This window comes from Heteronotia binoei, chromosome 1 (assembly GCF_032191835.1).
Source record: "Heteronotia binoei isolate CCM8104 ecotype False Entrance Well chromosome 1, APGP_CSIRO_Hbin_v1, whole genome shotgun sequence".
In the NCBI taxonomy this organism is placed as follows: domain Eukaryota; kingdom Metazoa; phylum Chordata; class Lepidosauria; order Squamata; family Gekkonidae; genus Heteronotia; species Heteronotia binoei.
In genome coordinates, this window is record NC_083223.1 from 22,738,433 (window position 1) to 22,764,802 (window position 26,370).

The 26,370-nt window shown below is 48.9% G+C and overlaps 1 protein-coding gene across 2 annotated transcripts in view; it reads left to right on the plus strand.

Moving 5' to 3' along the window:
* ASB18 (ankyrin repeat and SOCS box containing 18) overlaps positions 1 to 26,370 on the plus strand; it is a 55,292-nt gene that overhangs the window by 8,009 nt on the left and 20,913 nt on the right. Inside the window, exons 2-3 of one of the 2 annotated variants that reach the window (XM_060257903.1) lie at positions 11,681 to 11,803; positions 20,771 to 21,038. In XM_060257903.1, coding sequence (XP_060113886.1) covers positions 11,681 to 11,803; positions 20,771 to 21,038 — 391 coding nt within the window. Of the gene's footprint in view, positions 1 to 11,489; positions 11,804 to 20,770; positions 21,039 to 26,370 lie in introns of those variants that run through there. The other variant, XM_060257894.1, reaches the window with a different exon arrangement.

Below are 26,370 nucleotides of genomic sequence, written 5' to 3' on the forward strand. Positions count from 1 at the left end.
GGAAAGAGCCAGAGCTTCCTTTGCCCGATCACATGGGAGAGATACAAAACCATTAATTTTGTTTGCCTGTATCTTTTATAAAGTTTATATCTTTGCTTCCTGGCATTACATTTGATGACACACATGGCCCGGCCCAACAATCATTTATGTCAGATCCGGCCCTCATAACAAATTAGTTTGACACCCCTGCTTTAAGTGGCAAATGTAAATAATGTTTTAGGATGGATATAACAGCCTATATCCAACCATCTGTTCACAGAAGGCACACCCCGCATTCCTTGACATTCATACAGCCTTTTCCATTCCCTGTTAAACCCATATGTTGTGTCTTGCAATTTGGCCCCTGAATTCACAACACAGCACGTGCGCGTGCGCGCAGAGGTGACCAGTAGGAGACTGCAGGTCACCGGATGTAAGGACGTAAATACACTCCGCCTATGAAGATCTGTGGTGGGAAGTTTAACTGGCCAGGATTGGACCTGGCCAGGTAAGAGCGTTGTTCCGGGAGATGTACCTAATCGGGGACCTGGCCCCGCCATGCTCTTTGTGATGTACTCACCAATAAAGCATGTTGCCTTCTACAAGTCTAGTAACTCAGTACATTACACTGGCGACGAGGATGGGATACTAGCCAGGTAGTTTCTCCATCGGGAAATCGCCGACCTGGCCGGGGACGAAGAAGGCACGCAGCCCCCACGAAGGTCACCGCAAAAACGTACGAGGAGATAGTCAAACTCCTGACCGGGCATTTCTCGCCCCAGCCATCCATCATCGCCTGCTGATTCCTGTTCCACAAGAGAGATCAAGGGGTGGGAAAGATGGCCGATGTCTACCTGGCCACTCTCCGCCAAATCGCGGGAAGCCGCAGCTTCGACAAGCTGGAGGAAGCCCTGAGGGATCGATTTGACTGGGGCCTCTGGGACGAAAGGCTGCAGCAAAAGCTTTTCGCAAAGGAAGAACTGACCCTCCAACTCGCCTTCAATGAAGCCACCGCATTCGAGAGTGCCGCTAAGGCTCACCCCAGCCCTCAAGCGGAAGCCGTCCACCAGGAGGAGACGGTGTCGGGCGACCCCGAGGAGGAAGAGGCACACCAGCTCCGCCGCCAACCAGGAAGCAGGCCGAAATCTTTCACCCGGCCATGAGCTACAGAGAGGCCCACCAGCACAAAGTGTGCCAGCTGTGGAGACCCACACAAGCGACAGGACTGCCCCTATTGCAATGTGGACTGTAGGAACTGTGGAAAAGTGGGCCACATTGCATGTGCTTGCAGGGCCAAGACCAACCACAGGCGCCAATCCACTCACCACAACTCAATCGATGCTCACACGACCGCATCGACCAGCATCCAGGTAATGAATTTGGCTCTAGCCACCCCGGATAAGGTCAGGGTGTCGGTTCGAATTGAGGGTGATCCCTGCCTAATGGAGCTGGACTCGGGATCCTCCATCTCCATAATCTCAGAGGAGTCCCTCAGAAAACTCTGCCCCCATGGCAGGCCCTGGTTGTGATCTGTTGATTTCATCCTGCAAGACTTCCAGAAAAACCCCATACAGATTCTGGGATGGGCCACTGTGAGGGTAGAGTTCAAGAACTTTAAGGGTGTACTGGACATACTCGTGGTCAAGCGCAAGCTCACAACATTACTGGGGCTGGCCTGGTTTAGACCTCTGGGCATACAAATAGTCGGGGTGCAGCAGATACAAATGCACAATTTTGAAAATGTGTGCCAGGAATTTCCAGAGGTATTTGATGGGTCCCTGGGGTGCTACAAGGGGCCTCCCATCACTGTACAGCTCGATCTTCAAGTGAGACCAATAAGGCTGAAGGTTCGCTCTATAACCAAAAATAGAAACAGAGCTGGACCGCCTCGTGGCCCAGGGAGTGCTAGAGCCGGTATCCTACGCAGCATGGGAGACCCCCATAATCACTGCCGTGAAGCAAAATGGGGACGTGCGCATATGCGCAGACTATAAATGCACAATAAATAAAGTGCCCCAGGACAACCCATACCCCGTCCCAGTGGTCAGCCATGTTCTCGCATCCTTAGCCAGCTCTAAGGTTTTTGGGAAGCTGGACCTGGCTCAAGCATACCAGCAGCTCCCAGTGGATGCCGAGACAGCTGAGGCTCAAACAATAGTGACGCACAGGGGAGCTTTCAGGGTGCAGCAACTGCAATTTGGGGTTAGCGTGGCTCCAGGACTCCAGAGCATAATGGACTCTCTCCTTACAGGGATTCCCGGAGTACAACCTTTTTTCAATGACGTTTTGATCGCCGCCCCAGACGTCAAGGAGTTCAGCTGCTGTCTGTGAGAGGTACTCTGCCTCTTTCAAATGGCAGGACTTAAGGTGAAGCAGGAGAAGTGCTCTCTCGGGGTGCCGAGGGTGGAGCTCTTGGGGTTTGTAGTGGACACTGTGGGAATACACCCAACGGCAGACAAGACCAGGGCAATAGTCCCCAGCCCCCAAGTGCAAGACGGAGCTACAAAGTTTCATGGGACTCTTGAACTTTTATCATTCCTTCTTGCCCCACAAAGCTGCCCTCGCAGAGCCCTTACATAGGCTCCTCGATAAACACGCCCTGTGGGTCTGAGGAAAAAAGCAGGCCGCCTCTTTTCAGGCAGTCAAGGACATCCTGGTTTCCAATGCGGTGCTCCACCATTTTGATGAGTCCCTTCCAGTAATTCTAGCCTGCGACACTTCCCTGTACAGGGTGTGCACCGTCCTGGGGCACCAACTTCCGGATGGGAGGGAAGTCCCCGTGGCCTATTACTCTAGGATCCTGACCCCCCCACGGGGCAAAACTATGCCCAAATAGACAAGGAGGCGTTGGCAATCATGGCGGGCGTGTACAAATTCAATGACTACCTCTACGGCAGGTGTTTCACGATTGCCACAGACCACAAGCTGCTGCTGGGCCTCCTCGCCCCGGACCACCAGACATCGCAAATTCTGTCACAGCGCATCCTGCGGTGGAACCAGTTCCTCAACTCGTACACGTATAAGCTAGTACACCGCCCCGGTAAAGCAATGGGACATGCAGACACACTCAGCTGCCTTCCACTGCCCTCGAAGGACCCCGACCCAGCCCCCGCCCAACACGTGATGCTACTGGAGAATCTACCGGAGAGACCTCTGCACGCTGCTGAGGTAGCTTGGGCCATGGGCAGAGACCACATCCTCACACGCATTTTCGACTGGGTGGGAAGGGAGTGGCCCACGGGCAAACTGGATGCTGATTTCAGGGCATTTGCATCTCACCGGGAAGAGCTGTCCATACACAAGGGGTGCATTCTTTGGGGTAGCAGGGTGGTGGTTCCCCCCCCCCCACTTCGGAAGCAAGTGCTCGAAGCCTTGCACGAGATGCACCCGGGGATGGTGCGTATGAAGGCCCTGGCACGTAGTTATGTATGGTGGCCAGTGATGGACGAAGAGATAGAGGGGTGGGTTAGAAGGTGCCTACCCTGCCAAGAGTCCCAGCCAGATCCACCCAGCGCCCCCGTCCACCACTGGGAGTCCAATCGTGTGCCGTGGTCCCGGCTACACCTAGACTTTGCAGGGCCATACCAGGGCCAAATATTCTTTATCCTGGTGGACGCCTACACGAAGTGGCTGGAGGTGATCCCCATAGCTTCAACCTCCACCGCGGCCATGGTCAGAGCCCTACGGAGGGTCTTTTGCACCCATGGGATCCCTGAGACCTTAGTCACGGACAATGGGACCACTTTTACCTCCCGGAACTTCCAGTAGTTCCTGAGTAGGTACCTCATCCAGCACATACGGTCCGCTCCCTTCCATCCAGCCACCAACGGCCAAGCAGAGCACATGGTGCACACCACCAAGGAGGCCCTGAGTCGCATAGTACAGGAGGATTGGGACCACCGCCTGACAGCCTTCCTATTTGGGAACCGAATCACCCCCAACCCAGTCACCAGGTTAAGCCCAGCAGAGCTGCTCATGGGGAGGAAGTTGACCACTAGGCTAGATAGGTTGCATCCAGACCAGGCCGCGGACCTCTGCAATTTCCCCGAGACAAGAAAAGCCACCAAGGGGTTCCTTCCTGGGGATCCAGTCTATGCAAAAAACTTTGCAAGCGGGAGTGGTTACCAGCCCGGGTGCTGCAGGTCACTGGGTCCTGCTCTTACAAGGTCTCGTCTGAGGCGGGCCAGATCCTGAGGAGGCACATTGATCAGCTGCGCAGCTGCACCATGCCAGAAGAACAGGCAGAGACCGGGGGAGCAGGTAGCGGGTAATAGTAGTAACACCACCAGAGGCCACCCAGCCAATGCCAGCCACGCCAGCTCTGCGGGCAGAGGAGCCCAGCAACAGCTGGAGTGACCCCTCCCCCGTGGGGGTGCAAGGAGAGGTCCCAGAGCAGCTGCAGGCACCGTACAGCACTCTTCTAGCTTCACCCCACAACGAGGAACCGGTGGCCCCCGCAGCCACAGCAGCCACTCCAGTTCCCCAGATAAAACCTAGGAGGTCGAGTAAGGAACAAAGGGCACTGGCTTACTTGAAAGACTATGTTTCTTGAACTGGGGGGGGAGGAGTGTTGTGTCTTGCAATTCGGCCCCTGAATTCACAACACAACGCACATGCGTGCTCATAGAGGTGACCAGTAGGAGACCGCAGGTCACCGGATGTAAGGACGTAAATACACTCTGCCTATGAAGATCTGTGGTGGGAAGTTTAACTGGCCAGGATTGGACCTGGCCAGGTAAGAGGGTTGTTCTGGGAGATGTATATAATCGGGGACCCGGCTCCGCCATGCTCTCTTTGTGATGTACTCGCCAATAAAGCATGTTGCCTTCTACAAGTCTAGTAACTCAGTACATTACAACATAGAAAGAGAAAAGCTGCATGGCCTGGGGGGAGACAGGTCAACACTTTAAGAGGGGCAGAAGAGGTTTGTGTTTTCAGTTCCCAGGCCGTTTTCAACAGAGCAAATGTTGTTCAAGGCATTTGCAGCATGTTTAGATTATTACGTCTGGCTTCATCTTTAAAACGTTGCACCTATCTTAAACTTGCTTACACATGTAGAGTCTGTACCTGCCCCCCATACAGGTAATTAAAGGTAAAGGTAGTCCTCTGTGCAAGCACCAGGTGCATGGGATGATGTTGCATCACAACATTTTCTTGGCAGTCTTTTTACTGGGTGGTTTGCCATTGCCTTCCCCCCAGCAAGCTGAGTACTCATTTTACCAACCTCAGAAGGATGAACGGAAGCCTGAGTCAACTTAGCTCACTGCATTATTGGAAGAAGTTAGCACAGAGGGTTAATCCACAGCCGCCTCCACCACATACCGTAAGTGTGACAGAACTTCTGGAGAAGAGAGAGTGAAAGCGATTCTTGGGACCTCTGAGCTGGCCAAGCAGCCAAGAAAGGTGACCTTCCACTGCCCCCTCCCTCCCAGAGCACCTTTATGCTCAATAGGAAAGAGAAATTATGCAGACCAGGCATGCTAATTGAGTTGCTTATTTGCATAATTAGTACACGTAATTTTATCAAGCAAATTACATCCCCCGGATTGATTGGGGGCAGCGGGGAGGGTGGGAGAAGGGAGCCACTGAAGCACACTCAGCTTTAGTCTCCTATAAGCTTATCCTGTTTTTTTTTTTTTAAATGTGCTCTTTAGTTCCCTGTTTACACCAGTTCCTGTCTAGCAGCCCCTCTTTTGTATCCTCCCTGCGTCAGAGGAATCTGCTTCTCATGCACTTCGGTGACAAAGAGGGGGAAGAATGCCTTTCACCAAGAACAAGAATATTACAAATAGTTCGCAAAATGGCAGGGAGAGGTGAAAATCAGCCAGTTTGGCCAGCCTTTTCCTTTGAAATGGACTACAGTAACATTCATGTGCATGAGCTGAGCAGTAACAAAGTAATCATCCTTCACAGATTTTTTAAAAAAATATGTATGTTCCAAAGTCAAATATAGTGAAGGCAGGGCTTTTTTTTTCTAACAGGAGCTCCTTTGCATATTAGGCCACACATCCCTGATGTAGCCAATCCTCCAAGAGCTTACAGTAGACCCTGTAAGAAGAGCCCTGTAAGCTCTCAGAGGATTGGCTACAATCAGAGGGGTGTGGTCTAAAATGCAAAGGAGTACCTGCTACAAAAAAAAAAAGCTCTGGGTGGAGGAAAGGGGGAGTTCTGTCACTCACTGTGAGTGATCTCACATGGCTCTAGCCGCTGACTCTTGCCCAGCCACATTCCACTTGGCACTTGCCAGAAGAGAACGGCTTCACCAGGTGGAGAAAGAACCACAGTGGAATTCACTGCCACAGGAGGTGGTGGCGGCCACAAGTATAGCCACCTTCAAGAGGGGTTTAGATAAAAATATGGAGCAGAGGTCCATCAGTGGCTATTAGCCACAGTGTATGTGTGTATATAAAAAATTTTGCCACTGTGTGACACAGAGTGTTGGACTGGATGGGCCGTTGGCCTGATCCAACATGGCTTCTCTTATGTTCTTATGTTCACATCCTCCCAAAGACAAAAGTATTCTAGTCGGAGGACCAAACTACACATTACAACAGATACAAGTCTGCCAGGACAACTTGCAGCTATGAATTCTGGAACTGGGCAAAGAGTTTCCACCATTCAAAAGCCAAGAGGGCTCTTCTGCAGCCCCGCTTGTGGCAAGTGTGCCTGCATACAGATAGGGTAAGTGTCCTCCCACTACGTATGAGACCCAACCCCACAAGGCCACAGACTCCTTTTCCTTCTGCTTGCAGCTACCTGCTGCAATCCAGACTTGCTTTGAATTTGAACTGCAGCCCTCCGCACTTTTAGAAAGCAGAAGTTGTTGGCATTTTCTGCCTTTAAATGCTGTGCAGGAATATCAGCAGGGGTTTGGGTTTTAATCTGTGGTATTTCATTCTTGGCTTGTTTTTCTTGCTCTGTAGAACTCAACTTTTGGAAATCTGCAATCATGAGATAGCCTTTTTTTTTTTTTAGAAGGATTTATGATGAAATGAGTGAGCAATATGGTACTTTCAAACCAGGTCAGATGAGACCTGTTGACGAGTGATGATGGCCACAGACATAAATAACTTTCAAAAGGGATTAGCCTCCTATGACTTTCTTTGGTTCATCTTCCCACAAGGCTTTGCAGCCTAGCTGTTCATAGGCATTGCTTTGCCTGTGCCTTTTTGCCTAGAAAAACAGCTTACATTCCAAGAGACATGAGTACCAGACAGAGTCTAAACATACTGCTTGCCAGGCTGGGCGGAGCCTTAGCCCTCATCCTGGGTGAAAAGCTGTCTGGAGCATCTAGCAGACAACAAACTAACTTTGAACAAAGATTAGTGCATGTGGGGTCCGGTCTTGACAAGTCCATCACTTTCTTGATTGACAGCGCAAAAGGGATATATTGCCCATGTTAGCTCTTGTTCGGGCTGTTTGCAAACAACCCTTGTGAGGGTCCTTGGTGAACAATACTATAGTAAATTGGTATTGGGGGGGCGGGGGGTTGTGTGTATGGATTTAAGAATTAATAAATAATTGTGGTTCAGAGCAACTGTTCTCTATTCATGTTGCTGGTGGACTTAGTTCCCTGGCCATTTTTCAAACAGCAATGCTGTTTCTGTGACCTTAAGCAGATCATGAGAAGGAGGGCAAGAAAGCTTGCATCAGTGATTAATTCTTGTGGTCCTTTCCTACATGCCCAGCGAAATGCTGATCGCCACATCGGGGTCAAGAAGTAATTTTTTTCCAGGCCAGTTTGGCCAGGGATCCTGGAGGCAGGGCTGGCCCTCGACTGTCTGGTACCCTAGGGAAGGCTAACTTCTGGTACGCCCCCCCCCCGAACTGATAACATCACCAAGTCACATGGGGGGACGCCCAATTCCACGCCCCCAAAAGGCCGGTGCCCTAGGCAATCACCTAGTTTGCTTAGTGGCATGACAGGCCCTGCCTGGAGGGGTTTTTTGCTATCTTCTGGACATGAAACAGGGATCATTGGTTGTGGGGAGGGAAGGTACTTGTAAATTTCCTGCATTGTGAAAGGGGTTGGACTAGTCCCTGGAAGTCCCTTCTAACTCTATGCTTCTAACGCTATGATTCTATGATCGATAGGGAAAAAAACCTAGAGGGTTGGGGACCTCTAATCCATCCTGATCAGGGCCTGATGAAATTATGTTGTCGAAGGTTTTCACAGCTGGAGTCCATTGGTTGTTGTAGATTTTCCGGGCTGTATGGTCATGGTCTTGGCATTGTGAGACCTGATGTTTCACCAGCAACTGTGACTGGCATCCTCAGAGGCGTAACCCAGAAAACTGGAGTTCTCTCTGGGTCAAAACTAGAATCATAGAGGTGGAAGGGACCTCCAGAGTCATCTAGTCCAACCCCCTGCACAATACCTGCCCCTAAATTCACAGGATCTTCATTGCTGTCAGATGGCCATCTAGCCTTTGTTTAAAAACCTCCAAGGAAGGAGAGCCCACCACCTCCCGAGGAAGCCTGTTTGTAAGCCAAAATGCCCTCAAAACAAGGTTGGGGAATTGTCAGGTGGGCACCTGGCTTAATCAGGCTCTTTTACCTGTGTATACAGGATTCCACGTCCAGAAATTAATGCTTAAAAATATTAGGGACTCTAAGTAAAACAATTAAACTTTATTCTAGAAAATATAGGCATACATACAAGGCAATGTACTCATGAAACATACATATACAGTCCTAGGAAAAATAGAGAGAGAGAGAGAGACAACACATGGATAGACCAACAGGGTGATGATTACTGATCGTAGTCTTCAAGAAGGCTCCAATGGCGATGATAGAGGATGGGGAAAATGGACCCAAAACTGTGGCCAGAATCGGGGATGGATCTAGACAGCAGAACCGGGGTACTGCTAGATGCACACATGTGGGGAGCTGGGTCAGAGGTTAAATAGACTACCTTAGACCCTCAGGGGATGGGAGGCACAGGGGTGGATGACAGGTGGTCAGCTGGTACATGACCTCAGAAAAGGGGAGGCTCTGCAGTGACCATAAGGGCTGGACTTCTGCAGTAGCCAATAGCAAGTTAATTGGTGGCACCTAATTGGGTGCCCATGACTGACCAATGAACAAGCTTGGTCCAGGGGTACCTGGTTGGACTTTCAGGTTGCCATGGACCAGGGTGAGGCTCCAAAATGGGGAAAAGAATGGGGGAAATTACTGGGTGGAGGTGTGCTTGAGTTTACCAAACTTATCTAAAAAGGTGACAATAGATGGCCAAATTGCTACCTAAGGTAACACCCGGTTTACACAAAGGAACTTTGCTCTGGCTGAAGATGGTCTTCCTCTTGTTCAGTCTTCTTCTTGGCACCAGTCTTTGTCTTGAGTTCTGATAGACAAAGGCTTAGGCGGTCTGGCAGGATCCACGCCTAAGATAAGCTTGATTGCCTTATGCAGAAGTTGAAGCAGCTGTTGGATATGGAGTCAGGAAAACAAGATGGATTCTGGTGGTGTTAGCCTTTGGTTTATGGAAACAGGCTGGAAACTGTTTGCCTGTACAGTTCATGGTGGTGTGGCTTCTTCCACTGCAGCGGCCAAGACTGGGCACACAAGGAGCAGCTGGAAGCTCGTCTGTAGTTCTGGCTAACACCCATCCAGGGATGTAGAATGCTGCTGCAACGCTGAGGCTTATAGTATCCACATAAGCCTTAGAAACCGTGGGCAAAGTCCACTTCTTAGAGCAGATGTGTGCAAGTCAAAACTCCAGGCACTCTGGCAACCATACTAGTGATCACGATGTCCATGTGTATGAAAAGTAGGGGGCTTTTTCTTACATGTTCCACTGAGGAATCGCTCTAACGGTCAGGAAGTTCTTCCTAATGTTGAGCCAAAAATTCTTTTGATTTAATTTCAACCCATTGGTTCAGGTCCTACCTTCTGGGGCCACAGAAAACAATTCCACCATCCTCTATATGACAGCCCTTCAAGTACTTGAAGATGGTGATCATATCACCTCTCAGCCACCTCCTCTCCAGGCTAAACATCCCCAGCTCCTTCAGCCTTTCCTCACAGGACTTGGTCTCCAGACCCCTCACCATCTTCGTCACTCTCCTCTGGACCCGTTCCAGCTTATCTATATCCTTCTTAAAATGTGGTGCCCAAAACTGAACACAATACTCTAGGTGAGGTCTTACCAGAGCAGAGGAAAGCGATACCATCTCTTCACGTGATCTGGACACTATACTTCTGTTGATACAGCCCAAAATTGCATTTGGGAAATTTGATTTAATTTCAACCCATTGGTTCTGGCCCTACCTTCCGGGGCCACAGAAAATAATTCCACACCATCCTCCATATGACAGCCCTTGAAGATGGTGATCACCTCTCAGCCACCTTCTCTCCAGGCTAAACATCCCCAGCTCCTTCAGCCTTTCCTCATAGGACTTGGTCTCCAACTAGTCTATTTCTACTATGCCCTGACCTGGATCTTATCAGATCTTGCAAGCAGGGTCAGCCCTGGTCAGTATTTGGATGGGAGACCACCAAGGAAGTCCAGATTGCTAGGCAGAGGCAGGGAAGGACAAACCACCTCTGAATGTCTCTGGTCATGAAAAAACTACAGGGTCGCCATAAGCTGGCTGAGACTTGATGGCACTCTCTACCACCATTTCTACTGCACCTGTTTCTAGACTGCATGTGTAGAGTGATGTTGTATATGTGATCAGAAATGTGTATATTTAAGGGTGTTCTTGCCTGGCTCATTGGAGCCTGTAGGACTGAGCTTATGGACTCGGGAACAATGGACAGTATGATCCAAATCCCTGCTGCCCTGCTCCAATCACGGGTCTCCTGCTGGTTTGAATGGTCCAATAGCAGGCTAGCGCAGGAACCTTGAGTGTATATAAGTTGACCGCGTTGGCCGGGTCTTCAGTCTTAGTGTGCAGCCCTATACTATGCTGGATAAAAAGAGCTGTGATCACTACCACCTCGCCTCTTCGTTGCATTGAACCCACTATAAGTTTCTACTGCAGCCAAGAGGTACTAGTGAGTGAGCTGTTTCCTCAGTGCTTTAACGCTTGAATGTAGTGACACAATGCAGATTGAATGCTAGTGTTCATAGGTAGAATATACCACAAAAGTGACTTTGACTGCAAGGACATGAAAGTGACATTTGGGTTCTAGAAAGCACTTAAGACTACAGTGTGCTGAAGATAAAGAAATGCTAAAGGAATGCATCGAATCCTTGAAATGGATCCATCTATGTTGCGTAGATTTAAATTATAGCAGAGGTTCACTGCAGAAATGTGTCTGCTTCCTTGACAAGCTGCTATTTGTAATTAATAGTGCTTCCTGCAAAAATTCCAACACAAAACAATCTCATGAGTTATCTGTCTATATATACTCCTGCTTGTAATCATTGTAGTAAAGGGCTTGTTGCTGTTGCTAGTGGTCCACGTGACTTCAATTATATCAAGTAACTATTGCCAGTTTTAAAAATAAGCAGGGTCGGAGCCCTAACTAGAATGCAATTGGACGGTGCAATCAGGACAATGCAAATAATGCATGCTATAAAATCCCACTGATCTGTATGAGAAGGTTTGGGATTTAAATCAGCTGCAGAGCCACACAATGGAAGGGCTGCCGGGCTCTGCTTTTGAGAAGTTACAAATCTTTGGGAAATTGGGATCGGGGCACTGGGGGAAGGCACATGCCCCTGTGGATAAATACTATAAATTGCTGGTCAAAGGAGATCTGAAGAAGCTCAAAGCCATGATAGATCAGTACTACGAAGATGTCAACATGACCTTTGAGATCAATAAAAACGAGATGGAGTGGCAGGTGAAAAGCCAGGCTGCCTTTGGATTGTCAGGTAGGCAAGAGCTTAAGATCTCTTTCAGATGGAAACAGGTGTTTACTAATCCCAGTTTAGGATAGTAAGCCCCCCCCTTTAAGTGCCCCATTCTTAAGAAACTTCAGTCCAGTTCAGTTAACCTTGGCTCTGTGCACCTCCACCTTACCCCGCTGGTAACCGTCTTGAGAGACCAACCCAAACAACCTTGGTAGGCATTAGGAGCAGAAGCAGTTTCAGTAGGGAATGTGCCTCTCAGGCAGGGTTGCCAATTCCGAATTGAGAGATACCCGGAGATTTGGGGGGTGGAGCCTGAAGAGGACAGGGTTTGGGAAGGGGAGGGACTTCAACAGGTATAATGCCACCTTCCAAAGTGGCCATTTTCTCCAGGTGAACTGATTTCTATCACCTGGAGGTCAGTCATAATCAGGAATTTATTTATATATTAGGCCACACACCCCTGACATCACCGTTTCACGCAGGGCTTTTTTGTAGAAACGGTCCAGCAGGAACTTATTTGCATATTAGGCTGCACCCCCTGATGTCAAGCCAGCCAGAACTGCATTCCTGCTCAAAAAAAAAGCCCTGGTTGTAATAGTAGGCCATCTCCAGCCACCGCCTGGAGGTTGGCAAGCCAATTCTCAGAGCCAGTGTCAGCATACTCTGACATGGGGCAGCTACAGGAGCCCCTGGTGGGGGAGGCATTGCTGCTGGAGAGCACTTCACCATGCATGCTCCTGGCCATGCAAACTGCCCAGTATAATCACAATACAGGCTTCTGTAAATGTGGGCAGTGAAAGGACATGCAAGAGGGTGGAGGAAGGATGCACAGGCATGTGGGCTGGTGGGTGTAAAGGGAGGCATGAGCAGAGGAGGGCCCTGTACACTTTCTCCCTAGGACCCCCAAACCTACTTTGCTGCTGCTCACCTCAGTGCTGGCCAGTTTCAGGGAAAGAGCAAGAGAGCAGTGGACTCTTCTGGACCAGAGGTGGCCAAACTGTGACTCAGAAGATACATGTGGTTCTTTCACAGATGTTATGTGGCTCTTGAAGCCTCCACCACTGGATCAGCCAGTTTAGAGAAGGCATTTGTCTCTTTAAATCACTTCTCCAAGCCAAACCAGCCAGCGGCTTGGAGAAGGTATTGCTTTCTTTCCACATCTCCCTCCCTCTTCCATCTATTTGTCTTCCTTCCTTCCTTCCTTCCTTCCTTCCTTCCTTCCTTCCTTCCTTCCTTCCTTCCTTCCTTCCTTCCTTCCTTCCTTCCTTCCTTCCTTCCTTCCTTCCTTCCTTCCTTCCCTCCCTCCCTCAAACGTCTGATGTTCATGTCTTGAAGCTCTCAAATATCTCGTGTTTATTCTGTGTGGTTCTCACATTAAGCAACTTTGGTCACTCCTGATCGGGACTAACTACCATACGAGAATTTACTCAAAGGATTTCAGCATTGTTATCTTGGTGGGGAGGATTTCAGAAGGCAGGGGCATAGCAAGAACATTTTTTTTCATCAGGGGATTTTAAATGTTGGGGGGGAACCCCCCCACACACCTACAGATTGTCTCACACACACCCCAGTCAGCCAGACCCCCACCCCACTTTCCTCAATGGCTAGGGCACTGAATTCCTCAGCTCAGCCCCCACACAGATCTTTCGGCCTCCTGCCTCACTTGGGCCCAGGAGGAGGATGGGCAGCAGGCATTGGTCCCTGGGTGGCCGCCATCATAGAATCATAGAATCCTAGAGTTGGAAGGGACCTCCAGGGTCATCTAGTCCAACCCCCTGCACAATGCAGGAAACTCACAAACACCTCCCCCTAAATTCACAGGATCTTCATTGCTGTCAGATGGCCATCTGGCCTCTGTTTAAAAACCTCCAAGGAAAGAGAGCCCACCACATCCCGGCTACCATCAGGGCCATGGCAGCTGGAACACTCCTCAGACGACAAGGAAAGGGAAAGGGAGGCCTTCCACTGCAGGGCTTTCTGAGCCAGCATCACTCCATCCCCGCAGCCTCCCTCAGTGTGACCCTCTGGCCCTGGCCAGCTATGGGTGGGGATGCTCCTGCAGGCTTTGGCTGCCTTTGTGGGGGCTGTGCAGAACTTCCATGACCTCTGAACCATGGAGGCATGCACAGTGGGCAGTGCCCAGGCAGGCCTTCCTCAGTGGTGTCCCCACACTCCGCAGGCTGTGTCTGTGTGCCTCTGGAGCCAGGGGTTGTGGAACTCCCTGTTCCCACAGGTGTCTCTGGCAGAGCAGCTCCTGCCTTCCTACTGGAGGAGACCCCATGGCAAAGGATGCCTTCAGACTCTGCAAATGGGGGAGGGTCAGAGGGAGGGTTGCCAAGTCTAATTCAAGAAATAGCAGGGGACTTTGGGAGTAGAGCCAGGAGACATTGGGGGTGGAGCCAGGAGCAATGTTGTGACAAGCATTATTGAACTCCAAACGGAGTTCTGGCCATCGCATTTAAAGGGACCGTGCATTTTTTTAATGCCTTCCGTCCATTGAAAATAATGGATAGGGGCACCTTTTGGGGGGCTCATAGAAATGGACCCTCTGGTCCATTCCTTTTGCAACTTAGTGGGTGTTTTGAGTAGAGACACTGGATGCTATGCTGCAAATTAGGTGCCTCTATATCAAAGAACAGCCCCCCCCAGATGCCCACAAATCCATTCTCCATTATACCCTATGGGCATCTGTCTCCATAGGGAATAATGGAATGCCCAGTGTCATTTTGCTCCCCCCTCCCCCGTTTTCTGATGACCCTGAAGCAGGGGAGGGCCTCCAAACCAGGGAATCCCCTGTCCCCACCTGGAGATTGGCAACCATAGGCAGAGGTGACTCCTTTAGGCTGCTGTCTGGGGCCATGGTAGTAAGTGGGGAGGAGGGCACCATAGCTACAGGCCTGACAGAAGGCTTCCTCACCCCAGAAATAGGCATAGTCCTGGTTTTAGGGCTCCTGATGAAGGCTCAGATGCAGGGAAAGGGATTAACAGCCCTCAGCAGGCCTCATCCAGTTTTGTTTCCATGAACTCAACTGAGCCTTTGTTGTAGGGCTGCCAATATTGTTGCCAGGTCTGTGTTGGAAAATACCTGGAGACTTTGGGGGTGGAGCCGGGAAAGGGCAGGGTTTGAGGAGGGGAGGGGTCTCAGCATGGTACAATGCCATGGAGTCTACCCTTCAAAGTGCCCATTTTCTCAGGGTGAAGATTTACCTGTCTCCAAGCCCAAATTCCCACTCCCAAGGAACAGAGGAGAAGGGGAAAAATGGTCTGTACATAGTGATATTGTAGGAACCTTCCGTAATCTCTAAAGACCATTGAGGCTATGGGAGGCAGCCTAGAGCTGAACCTGGAAGTGACATCACATTCTTCCCAAACTCCTCAGGCACTGCCCCCTAATTTCCTGTGTTTGCTGAGGCTCTGCCCTACTTTCTCCCCTCCATTCCTGCTCATGTGGTACAGGAAGAAATCATAAATTAAGTGGAATACAATTTATACTATAGCATTCCGCCATGGTTACACCCCCATAAGAACCAAATCATTTACACAATCAGTATAAAATGTAGCACAGAAAATCTACTTCTGTAGTGTGGCAACACCTTCAGAAAAAGTTTATGTAAAATAGCCAAGTTATAATTCTGTTTAGTTTGCAGCTCTGACAGCCATGTCAGCCAATTTACACAGGGAAAACATTCCCTTTTTTGTTATTTAGGTAGCATCAAAACTAGGGTTGCCAAGACTGTGTTAGAAAATATCTGGAGACCTTGGGGGTGGATCCAGGAGAGGGCGGGGTTTGGGGAGGGGGCCTCAGCAGGGTACAATTCCAGTGAGTCCACCCTTCAAAGCAGCCATTATCTCTGCCAGCTGGAGATCAGTAGTAAAAGCAGGAGATCAGGCCCCATCTGAAGGCTGGCAACCCTAACGAACAACTATAAAAACTATTTAAAAAGTAAAAGTGAAGGGTTCTGAAGGGTTCATCCATTTGTGGCAAATCACTAATTATTTAGCCAGAAGGTAAACTTGAAAATATGAGGAACCCCATGACATATAGTAAAGTAAAGTTGCAGTACTGCAGTCCGAACTCTCTGCTCACGACCTGAGTTCGATCCCAGCAGAAGCTGGTTCAGGTAGCCGGCTCAAGGTTGACTCAGCCTTCCACCTTTCCGAGGTCAGAAAAATGAGTCCACAGCTTGCTGGGGGGAAAGTGTAGATGACTGGGGAAGGCAATGGCAAACCACCCCATAAAAAGTCTGCCGTGAAAACGTCATGATGCGACGTCACCCCAGAGTCGGAAATAACTGGTGCTTGCACAGGGTTAGGGATTACCTTTATCTTTTTAAACTTGGAGAACATTTTACTTGAGCCTAATTCATATTTGACACAAAGAAGTATCAGGAAAAGTTATTTGTACAAAATACCTTGAAGAATAGGAATTATTTGTACAAAATGGGAAATTATTTCTGGAAAAACTTGAACAATGGGAAGGGGTTCTGCTCTGGTTACCAGTTTAGTTCTGTCTCGGGACTCAGGGTAAGCATTTCCATTTTATCTCTTTCAACCTAGGCAAAAGCCTGGCTACTGCCTATTACATGGTGCCATGGGCCCTAGTTGGGTATATATCTGCATGGGATGCAGCCAGCCAGCGACTGGTACCCTGCCTGGTCCACATTTCTCAGTGTGGCCTCTGGGGAGATGTTAAGTCCATAGCTCACTACAGTAGTAATTTCTTCCTTCATTTCAAGAAGGCACCTCTGTAAAGGAAAATCCGGACCACTGATGTGTATTCACTGGGGATATTCTTATTGTTGCTCCTGTATCTCCCATGGCTTACCCTTGGTTAACAATCTTCAAGAAGTCTTTTCAAACCTCAAGAAGCTTTTGGAGAAGAAAAGCCTAGTGTGCCCCTATCACATTCATGCAAGGGCACTTGGTGGCACATGCAGAGCTTCAGAAGGTGTCGAAATAATCTGAAATGGTTGAATATAAGGTGCCAGTGATCTTTTACAATTGCATGATGCATTGAGAGCAGCTCAATCCATCTTTTACCCCCTTTTCCGTAGCCCCTTTTTCACATTGTCAGAGCGGTGAAGCAGGAAACGTCTGGTGGTTGCTTGGTCTGATTGCACTGAGCTTTTCTTGTTCTTCATAGATGAAGTCCAAGTGCACCTAATGAGCAAATTCCAAAACCTTCTTTAAAGAGCATATCCTGCTGCCCTCCATATACATACAAAGAGCAATTCTAAGCAAGCTGACTCAGAGCCCTCCGCAAGTCTATTCAATGGGGCTTGCGTGTGTGTGAGTGTCGTCAACTCAATTCTGACTTTGGCGACCCTATGAATTAAAGTCCTCCAAAATGTCCTATCGTTAACAGTCTTGTTTGAGTCTTGCAGACTGAGTGCTGTGGCTTCCATTATTCCCTCATTGGTCCAGCAAGGGGATTTGGGGGGCTTCTGGGGATGGGCGGGGATGTCATGAGGGGATGTTCTGGTTTTTGGACAAACTCTATGGTTAAACTGGGCTTAAGCCATAGAGATTGCTCAAAAACTAGACTATCCCACACACGACTTTCCCAATGTAATGATGTCACTTGTCATAATTGTGTCGGGGACATCATGCTGTGATGTCCCTGTTTAGGGGAGGGGTTTCCCCTCTGGCCAACTAGTCCATGGCAGGGAGAAGCCCCCAAAACCAGGGGATCCTCTGCTGAGACCTGGAGGCTGGCAACCCTATTTACCAGGGCTTTTTGGTAGCAACTCCTTTGCATATTAAGCCACACCCTCCTGAAGTAGCCAGTATTCCAAGAGCTTCCAGTAGGCCCTGTAAGAAGAGCCCTGTAAGGTCTTGGAGGATTGGCTACATCAGGGGTGTGGGGCCTAATAGGAAAAGGAGTTCCTGCTAGAAAAAAAACCCCTGCTAACTGAGTCAATCCATATCATATTGAGCCTTCCTCATTTCCTGATGCCTTCAAATTTTCCTAGCATTATTAATGTCATTTATGGTGATTCTTGTCTTCTTACAATGTGACCTAAGCCTCAGTTTAGTGATTTTAGCTTCAAGAGAGAATTCAGGCAGTGGGATCAGGAACCTACTTATGTGCTTTTTTGTCCATGGGGCTTGCTACCAAGAAACTGTTCTTAGGATGGCACTGAAACGCTCAGCCTTTATTGTGCCATAATTCAACAGCTCAGATATTCAGCATTCACAAAGGGAAACCCACAGCCATCCGTGCAAAGAGGGAAACGTGGCTGGAACTCTATGATCAGCCTCACATATTTATGCCTCTCACTCTCAGCCTCTGAACAAGCGTTCACCATTGCAGTGATGGTGGTGGGTTCACAGACGGCACCATTCCTTATTGGGGAATGGTCAGAAGGCACTTCAACCATTAAAGTTAAGAAACAACTCTCACCTAAGAATAGGGTTGCCAATCCCCAAGTGGGGGCAGGAGGTCCCCCAGTTTGGAGGCCCCCCATTTCAGGGTCATTAGAAAGTGTGTGTGTGGGGGGGGGGGTTAATGGCTACTGGGCACTCCATTATTCTCTATGGAGACTAATTCCCATAGGGTATAATGGAGAATTGATCCAAGGTTATCTGGGGCTCAGGAGGGGGCTGTTTTTTGAGGTAGAGGCACCAAGTTTGCAGCATAGCATCCCGTGCCTCTCCTGAAAACACCCTCCAAGTTTCAAAAGGATTGGACCAGGGTTTCCAATTCTCTGAGCCCCCAAATAAAGTGCCCCTATCTTTTATTATTTCCAATGGAGGGAAGGCATTTACAAGGTGTGCGGTGGTCCCTTTAAATGTGATGGCCAGAACTCATTTTGGAGTTCAATTATGCTTGTTTCAACCTTTCTCCTGGCTCCACCCCAAAAGTCTCCTGGCCCCATCCCCAAAGTCCCCAGATATTTCTTGAATTGGACTTAGCCTTCCCAAGCCTCCCGCCCTGGCGGGAGAATACTGGATTTTCAGCCTCTTTTCCCGCTTTCCATAACTCTGGAAGCGGGGGGAGGAGGGGGGAATGGCGCCAAGGAGCATTTGCGTCGTCCGGGGAGGAGGTGCTGAGCCTGGCAAGGGAAATCTTGAGAAGGGAGGCTGGCTCGCCAGCGAGCGGGTGGAGGTGGCTGCCGAACGCAGGCGGGTCTTGACGGACTCCAATGCCCGATGCTTCTCCTCCTCCCTTCCCTTCCCACCCAGCCCCGTTGCAGCAGCCGTTCTTCCTTTTCGCAAGCTGCTTCCCGCGCCCAGTCAGCTGGCTGGGGGGGGGGGGGAGGAGAGAAGCCCCGCCTGCAAAGGACCATGTGCCTTTGCACCTCCGGAGGCTTGATTGCAAGGCTCCACTTTGGGATGGTGTGACTGCTGCTGTAAAGAAGCTGGCAGCAACTCGTGAGTAGAAAGGCCAGTCCCTCGCTTCAGTTGCCAGAAAGGGGGGGGGGAGGGAGGAGGAGAGGGAAACGTCTTCATTATTCCCTATGTGGAGATCAATTCTCATAGGGTATAATGGGGAATTAATCTGGAGGTTTTGGGGGCTCTGGGGGAGCTGTTTTTTGAGGTAGAGGCACCAAATTTTCAATATAGTATCTAGTGCCTCTCCCCAAAGTACCCTCCAAGTTTCAAAACGATTGGACCAGGGGGTCCAATTCTATGAGCCCCAAAAGAAGGTGCCCCTATTCTTTGTTATTTCCTATAGAAGGAAGACATTTTAAAAAGTGTGCTGTCCCTTTAAATGTGATGGCCAGAACTCTCTTGGAGTTCAATTATGCTTGTCACACCCTTGTTCTTGGCTCCGCCCCAATGTCTCCTGGCTCCACCCCCAAAGTCTCCTGGCTCCTCCCCCAAAGTCCCCAGATATTTCTTGAATTGGACTTGGCAACCCTAATTGGACTTGGCAACCCTACCTAAGAAGCAGATGCCTAAGAGCAGCTTAGGGGAAGAGGAAGGCACAAGTTGAAGGGCTGGATCTATTGTCTATCTGGCCAGTTAAGTTCCTCCTCTTCATAAGCCCTGCTCTCTGTAGAGGCAGGTGGTGACTGGACTTGGGGCGGGGGCCTCTTCAGTGGTGGCGCTTAGCGTTTGGAATCCCTTCCCCCTTGAGACACCCCTGGCACCTATCATACTTTCTTTTAGGCACTAGGCCACAGCATTTATTTTTATGAAGGTTTTTATCTAAGGGGTTTCTTTTCGGTTATGTTATCATCAATAATCCCTCTCCGCTGTGGAGTCTTGTGAGCAAAAATTCGGTCTCATGAGCTACTAGCATTAAAATTGTGAGCTAATGCATAAATTAGCTTGCTCTGGGGGCATTTTTCTTGAGCTAAGATGAAAATGTGTGAGCCAGAAGCTAAAAAACTGTGAGCTAGCTCACACTAACTCAGCTTAGAGGGAACACTGGTTATCGTCTACTCCTAGCCTGAGGCCTGTTTTATTAATATCATTTTTTTTTACTGTTCTGCTTGTTTGAAGTATTTTTATGCCCTGGCTGTTTTAATTGGAATGTTTTATTGGCATTTTAAAAATTCTATTGGTTAGGGGCTAAAACTCAGTTGCAGAGCCTCTGCTTGGCTTGCAGAAAGTCCCAGGTTCAGTCCCTGGCATCTTCAGCTAAAAGGATCAAGCAGTGTTATGAAAGACCTCTGCCTGGGACTCCAAACCACTGCTGCCTCTAAGCTCCCTAATACTCCCTCTAAACTGTGGCGTCGTGAGCAAAAATTCTACTTTGTGAACTACTGGCATTGAAGTTGCGAGCTACTGCATAATTTAGTTTGCTCTGTGGCCATTTTTCCTGAGCTAAGACAAAAATGTGTGAGCCAGAGGCTAAAAAAGGTGAGCCAGCTCAAACTAACTCAGCTTAGAGAGAACAAAATACTGCCCTTGATGGACCGATGGTCTGACTCAGTATAAGGCAGCTTCATTTGTGTCATGTGTCAACTCTGCATAATGCATTATGTTCTCCCCCCTTTTTTCCTCCCTTCTCCCACATCCAACCCCCGCCTGCTCCAGGCCTGTGGTCTCTAGAATACAAGCGGGAACTCACCAATCCCCTCTGCATCTCAGCCAGCCTGGGCCATACCGCCTGCCTTCGTCACCTGCTGTTCTGGCGAGCAGACCCCAATGCTGCCCCAGGGGGGCAGGGGGCACTGCACGAAGCCTGCAAAGGAGGACACGTTGACTGTGTGGAGCTTCTGCTGGAACACAAAGCCAACCCCAACATTCTGAACGACGATGGTCAAGTGCCTTTGCACCTCTGCACCAGCCACAACTCTTTGGGGTAAGTAGCAAGGGTTTTGTCCTTCTGCAGCTTTGTACCAGACACCTGCACAAGGTTCTGTATGCCTGTTTAGGGTTGCCAATTCCCAAGTGGGGACAGGGGATCCCCAAGTTTGGAGGTCCTCCCCCCACTTCAGGCTCATCAAAAAGCGGTGGGGGGGAGGGAAATGTCTGCTGGGCACTCCACTATTCCCTATGGAAACCAATTCCTATATGGTATAATGGAAAATTGTTCTGCGGTTATCTGGGGCTCTGGGGGGGGGCTGTTTTTCTGAGTAGAGGCACCACATTCGCAGCATAGCATCCAATGCCTCTCCTCAAAACACCCTCCAAGTTTCAAAAGAATTGGACCCCCTGGATTGTTTTATTGGCATTTTAAAAATTCTAGTGGATAGAGACAGCAGGGACACCACAACTGCTGCTTCTTTTTTGCTGCACAATGAAAGAAGTGGCTGGACGGCCCAGGGTGGGGGTCCCTCAGTGGGTGAGAAGACCCCTTTTTTTTTAAATTTTGAAAAGCTTTATTAATATAAAGTTCAAGGTACAATAGTGATGAGACATCAACAGATGTGTAGCATGTACCAATATAAAATAGGGAAATGGAAACATACAACGTTAGCTATTAAAGGCTAATTACAACATTAGTTGACATGACGTCAAAATAGCATGGTATGAGTCATTAGGGTTCCTGCTGTCCTTCGAGACTTTATCAATAAAGGGACGCCATTTGCACATAAAGTCTAGGGAAGCGGTTTGGGAGGAGCAACGAGGATCCATATCATAGGTGAGCTTATCTAAGACAAAATAATCCCACAATTTCAGCCACCATGCCTGTCTCGAAGGAGGAGTTTGTTGCTTCCAAATCAGGGCAATTGCGAATTTAGCTGCTACGAACATTTGTGAAACTAGTTCTTCTGTGTGGTCAGGAGCGCGTGAGGCGCCTACAAGGTTCAGAAGAGCGTACTCTGGCGTGAATGGTGGAGAGTATGAGGTGAGGGCATGCACTTCTTGGTAAATTAGCCTCCAAAAGCTTTGTATGACGGGGCAGAGCCACCAGGAGTGGAAAAATGTGCCTCTCTGGCCACAGTTCTTAAAACAAAGAGGTGAAGTAGAGGAAGAGTGTGATAATTGTGCTGGAGTCATATACCAGCGTGTGAGAACTTTAATGGCTTGAAGCTGCACATTTAGTGCCTTCGTTTTATATATGGAGGAGCCCCAAATAACCTGCCACTGCTCCTTAGTTAGCTCGGTGCCCAGATCTCGGTGCCAGGCCCCTTGATAGGAGTGCGGTTTTGTGTCAACGGAGTGGAGTAACAGTTTGTAAATTTTCGATATCAATCCTTTAATAGGGGCTTTGTCACTATACAAATATTTCTCAAACTCCCCAAGATGAATCCACAGGGAAGGGCTAAAGTGATGAGTGTCTAATAAATGCTTAAGCTGCAGGTACTCCAACCAGGGAAGTCGAATTTCAGAGTTTGCCTCCAAGGTCACTTTATCTTTCAGAACCCCGTTGGAGAGGGCATCAGCAAAGCGGGTCAGCCGCAACTGTTTCCATGATGTGAAAGAGTGTTTATTGAAACCTGGAGTAAACCAGGGTTGACCGACAAATGTGGCTAAGGGGGAAGTTGGGGGGGCTAGCAGGTTGCAGTGTTTGGGCCAAACTTGCAGGAGAGAAGCTAGAAAAGGATTGGAAGAAAAAGAAGACTTAGCCCGTCTAGAGATGCCCCAGAGCTCCTCCTGAAAAGAAGAGGTCTTAAGATAGGAGTTTTCAATCAGCTTCCAGTCTGCCACATAGGAAGGCCTGTAATATTTAATTAAGGTGGAGAGGATGATAGCATCATGATATCTGGCGATATCTGAGACCGCTAAACCACCCCTCGAAGTAGATCGCCTGCACAGGGTGGCCAGACCGTCCCGGGCACCCGGGAATGTCCCGGTTCTGGCCCCCTATTCCCACCTCCCGGGCTAGCTATACCGGGACCATTAGAGGTCCCGGTTTAGCCAGCCCCGGAGGCGGTGGGCCGCGCGCGCGGGCGGGGAAGGCGGCGAGTGAGGGAGGGGGCCGGTGCAGCGGCACGCAAAAGCAGCCTGTCTGTCACTTCCGGGTTCCTGTCCTGCATCTCGACCTGTGTTATTAGTGACAGGCTGCTTCGGCGTGCCGCTGCGCCGGCCCCCTGGGTCCCACAACGATGGGACCGATGCCACAGGGACGGGCTCGAAACACTCTATAACCCCTCAAAAGAACAGCAGTCTAGCTCACTTCCCCCGAGCCCTGCCGCCATAAGCCTCAAGGGGGCTCATTTTGCGGCATCTCCCGGCGGGAGGGTGGCACCCGCACGGGACACATATCAAATGAAAGAGGGGGCGCAGGGCTATCAGAAACAGCTGGCGGAGGGAGTCGGGAGACCACCCCACTGGGGGATCCACACCCCAAAGTGATGAAGGTGGCGCAGATAGAGCCAACAGAGCAAACAGGACAAAATAAATAGGCTGCATTATGCAGCACAGTTGAGAAAGTGCCTTATCCCATATACTGATGAAGTAAATACAGGATCTGAGAACAAAATTGCACCAGAAGACACAAACACAAAGCTCCCTTACACTGAATCAGTGCTTGGGTCCATGAAAGTCAGTATTGTCTAGTCCAGTCCCACAACGATGGGACCGATGCCACAGGGACGGGCTCGAAACACTCTGTAACCCCTCAAAAGAACAGCAGTCTAGCTCGCTTCCCCCGAGCTGCATTATGCAGCACAGTCTCACTGGAATCTCACTGGAATCTGACTGGCTTCTCAGCGTGGAACCCGTTCTCTCTAGTCTTCTCACTTTGAAAAAAGTAAAAAAAGAGTTTTATTTAACTTTATTTCCCCCTTTCCCTCTCTATAAATAATCTTGGTGTTTCCGGCGGTGATATTTGGGGGATTTTTGGGGACGTCACAGGAAGTGCTGTGAAGTCACTTCCTGTTTCCGGCAGTGGCATTTGGGGGAAATGATGTCATTTGGGGGAATGATGTCACAGGAAGTGATGTCACTTCCTGTTTCCGGCAGGTGGTGCGGGGGAAATGATGTCACAGGAAGTGATGTCACTTCCTGTTTCCGGCGGTGGCATGACATTGCCGGAAGTGCCGTCGCCGGAAGTGACGTCGCTTCCTGTTTCCGGCGGCGCGCACACTCTGCGCACGCGCACCCCTACCTTCCCCCCAAAAAAGGTGTCCCTGGCTGGCCTTCAGACATTATGGCCACCCTACGCCTGCAAGACGCAAAATTAAGCCTTGGCTTCCGATGTTGCCATACAAATCCATTCACTTGAGTCTGCCATTTATGCAGCAAAGATGCCGGGATACATAGAGGGACAGCGCGCAAATAAAACACTATCTTAGGCAAGATCAAAGACTTGACTAGGTAGATCCGTTCCAATAGAGTGAAAAATTTTTTGCCAGAGTAGGTTAGAAGAGAGTTGATAGAGTCAGAAATTTCTGTCCGGTTAACGGAAGAGAGGGTATCAACATTTAGAGGGATGTGAACTCCGAGATGCTTCCAAGATTTTGTGACCCATTTTTGCATAAGCAGATCCAGGGCTTTTTTTTTTGTAGCAGAAACTCTTTTGCATATTAGGCCACACACCCCTGATGTAGCCAATCCTCCAAGAGCTTACAGTAGGCCCTGTACTAAGAACCGTGGAGGACTGGTTACAACAGGGAGGTGTGGCCTAATATGCAAAGGAGTTCCTGCTACAAAAAATGCCCTGGGCAGATCAAATACCCCCTCTAATGTGGGGCTGCCCTATGGGTCCTGTAGCCTGACAGGTAAAAGTGTATGGTGGCACTGTAAATTTAACACACCTGTAGGGGAGGGGGGAAAAAACAAATCCAGGGCTCATAGAATGTTTGCAGAGTCGTTGCCTTGTTAAAACCCAGGTTGCTACAGTCAATTAATCAGCTCAATCAGAAAATTTAAAACCTTGCTATCAAATAACATTGATTCGGGGGGAAAGGGCTAAAAGGGCAGATGTGCTTCCCTGGCACCACCCCCAAAGTACAAAGTTCTCTGGAAGAAGTGCAGCTGTCCCTTATAACATGTGATATTGGTGCATTATATCTTAGAGGGCATCGGAATAAATTTGGCACATGCTTCTTGACGTTGTAAAGGAAGGAACCTTCCTTTTTTCATGGAAGCCTGACTGAACCCATCTCTGGCTGTCCAACTGTGAAGAAATCTTTGTTGATTTACATCATGTTTTATACAAGTGTGTGTGGGGGGGGGATGGCACTGGAACTGCCATTCTATAATCCAGGTGCATCAATCACAGACGCCATGTTGAAAGAGCTGAGCCAACTCTATGTCCTTGAATATTGCCGCTTTATAGTGGAAATTCTGGCAGTCCCTTAACTACAGCAACACGACTGGATACTTCTACAATAACTAAGCCATCTACCTTGAAGGATCAAAAATTAGCAGATATTTCAGATGGGTTGTAAGGGTTCGACCACTGCTTTTCCACAGCAAAGACCTGTGCCAAAGCTATATAGTGAAGAGGTCAAGCTTTGGGTAACAAACATTTTCTTTTTGATTAGGGAACATAACTTTCCCCTGTTTTTTCCCCCCGAGTAATGGATTTGAGGTCATCCTTAATTTTTTACTGACAATAAAGAGCAGGTCATTGACCTACATAGAGAGCTATTTTATTTGGCTCCCTCTTTGTGACAATGGCCTGAACACCAATGTGTCATGTTCCTCTGTGTTCCCATAGAGTCTGTAATTCACCATAGGGGCAGGACTTAAAACCTTTGAACCTCTCAGTGCCTAGTATTTTTTTTTTAAAATGATCTGGGCTTCCTTCCAACCATTTCAACTTACAGACTCCATGAGAATTCAACCCCCCCCCCTCAAAAAAAAAAAGATATAGGGGCTTTAATCTAGAAGCTTTTTGAAGACTTTTATTTTTTAAAAAAAGTTCCAGCAAAGTTCGTTTCTGTCTCCTTCACTTTAGGAGTCATGCATGCCAACTTCGCCCTATTTAGTAGAGTTCCTCTCCTTGACCTTCTTTTTATAGTAGTGATAATTAACATGGTGGGGTAAGAGAAGTCTGCAAATTCACTGCACTCTTTTTGCGAAAGCCGGGATGATTAAAAAAAAGAAAAGGAGATTCACACAGGTTTTTGTAGGAGCTAGAATTGAGGGGGAGAAAAGGTTCTTTGTTTCTACACTTTGGCCGTGCCACAGGGCAAAGAAGAAGAGGAAGATCCAAACAGGGTCTCTGAGTCAGGCTGAACTCAGAAAGGGCACTCTTCCACAAAACACGGGGGAAGCTGCTGCAGAAGTATAGAAGT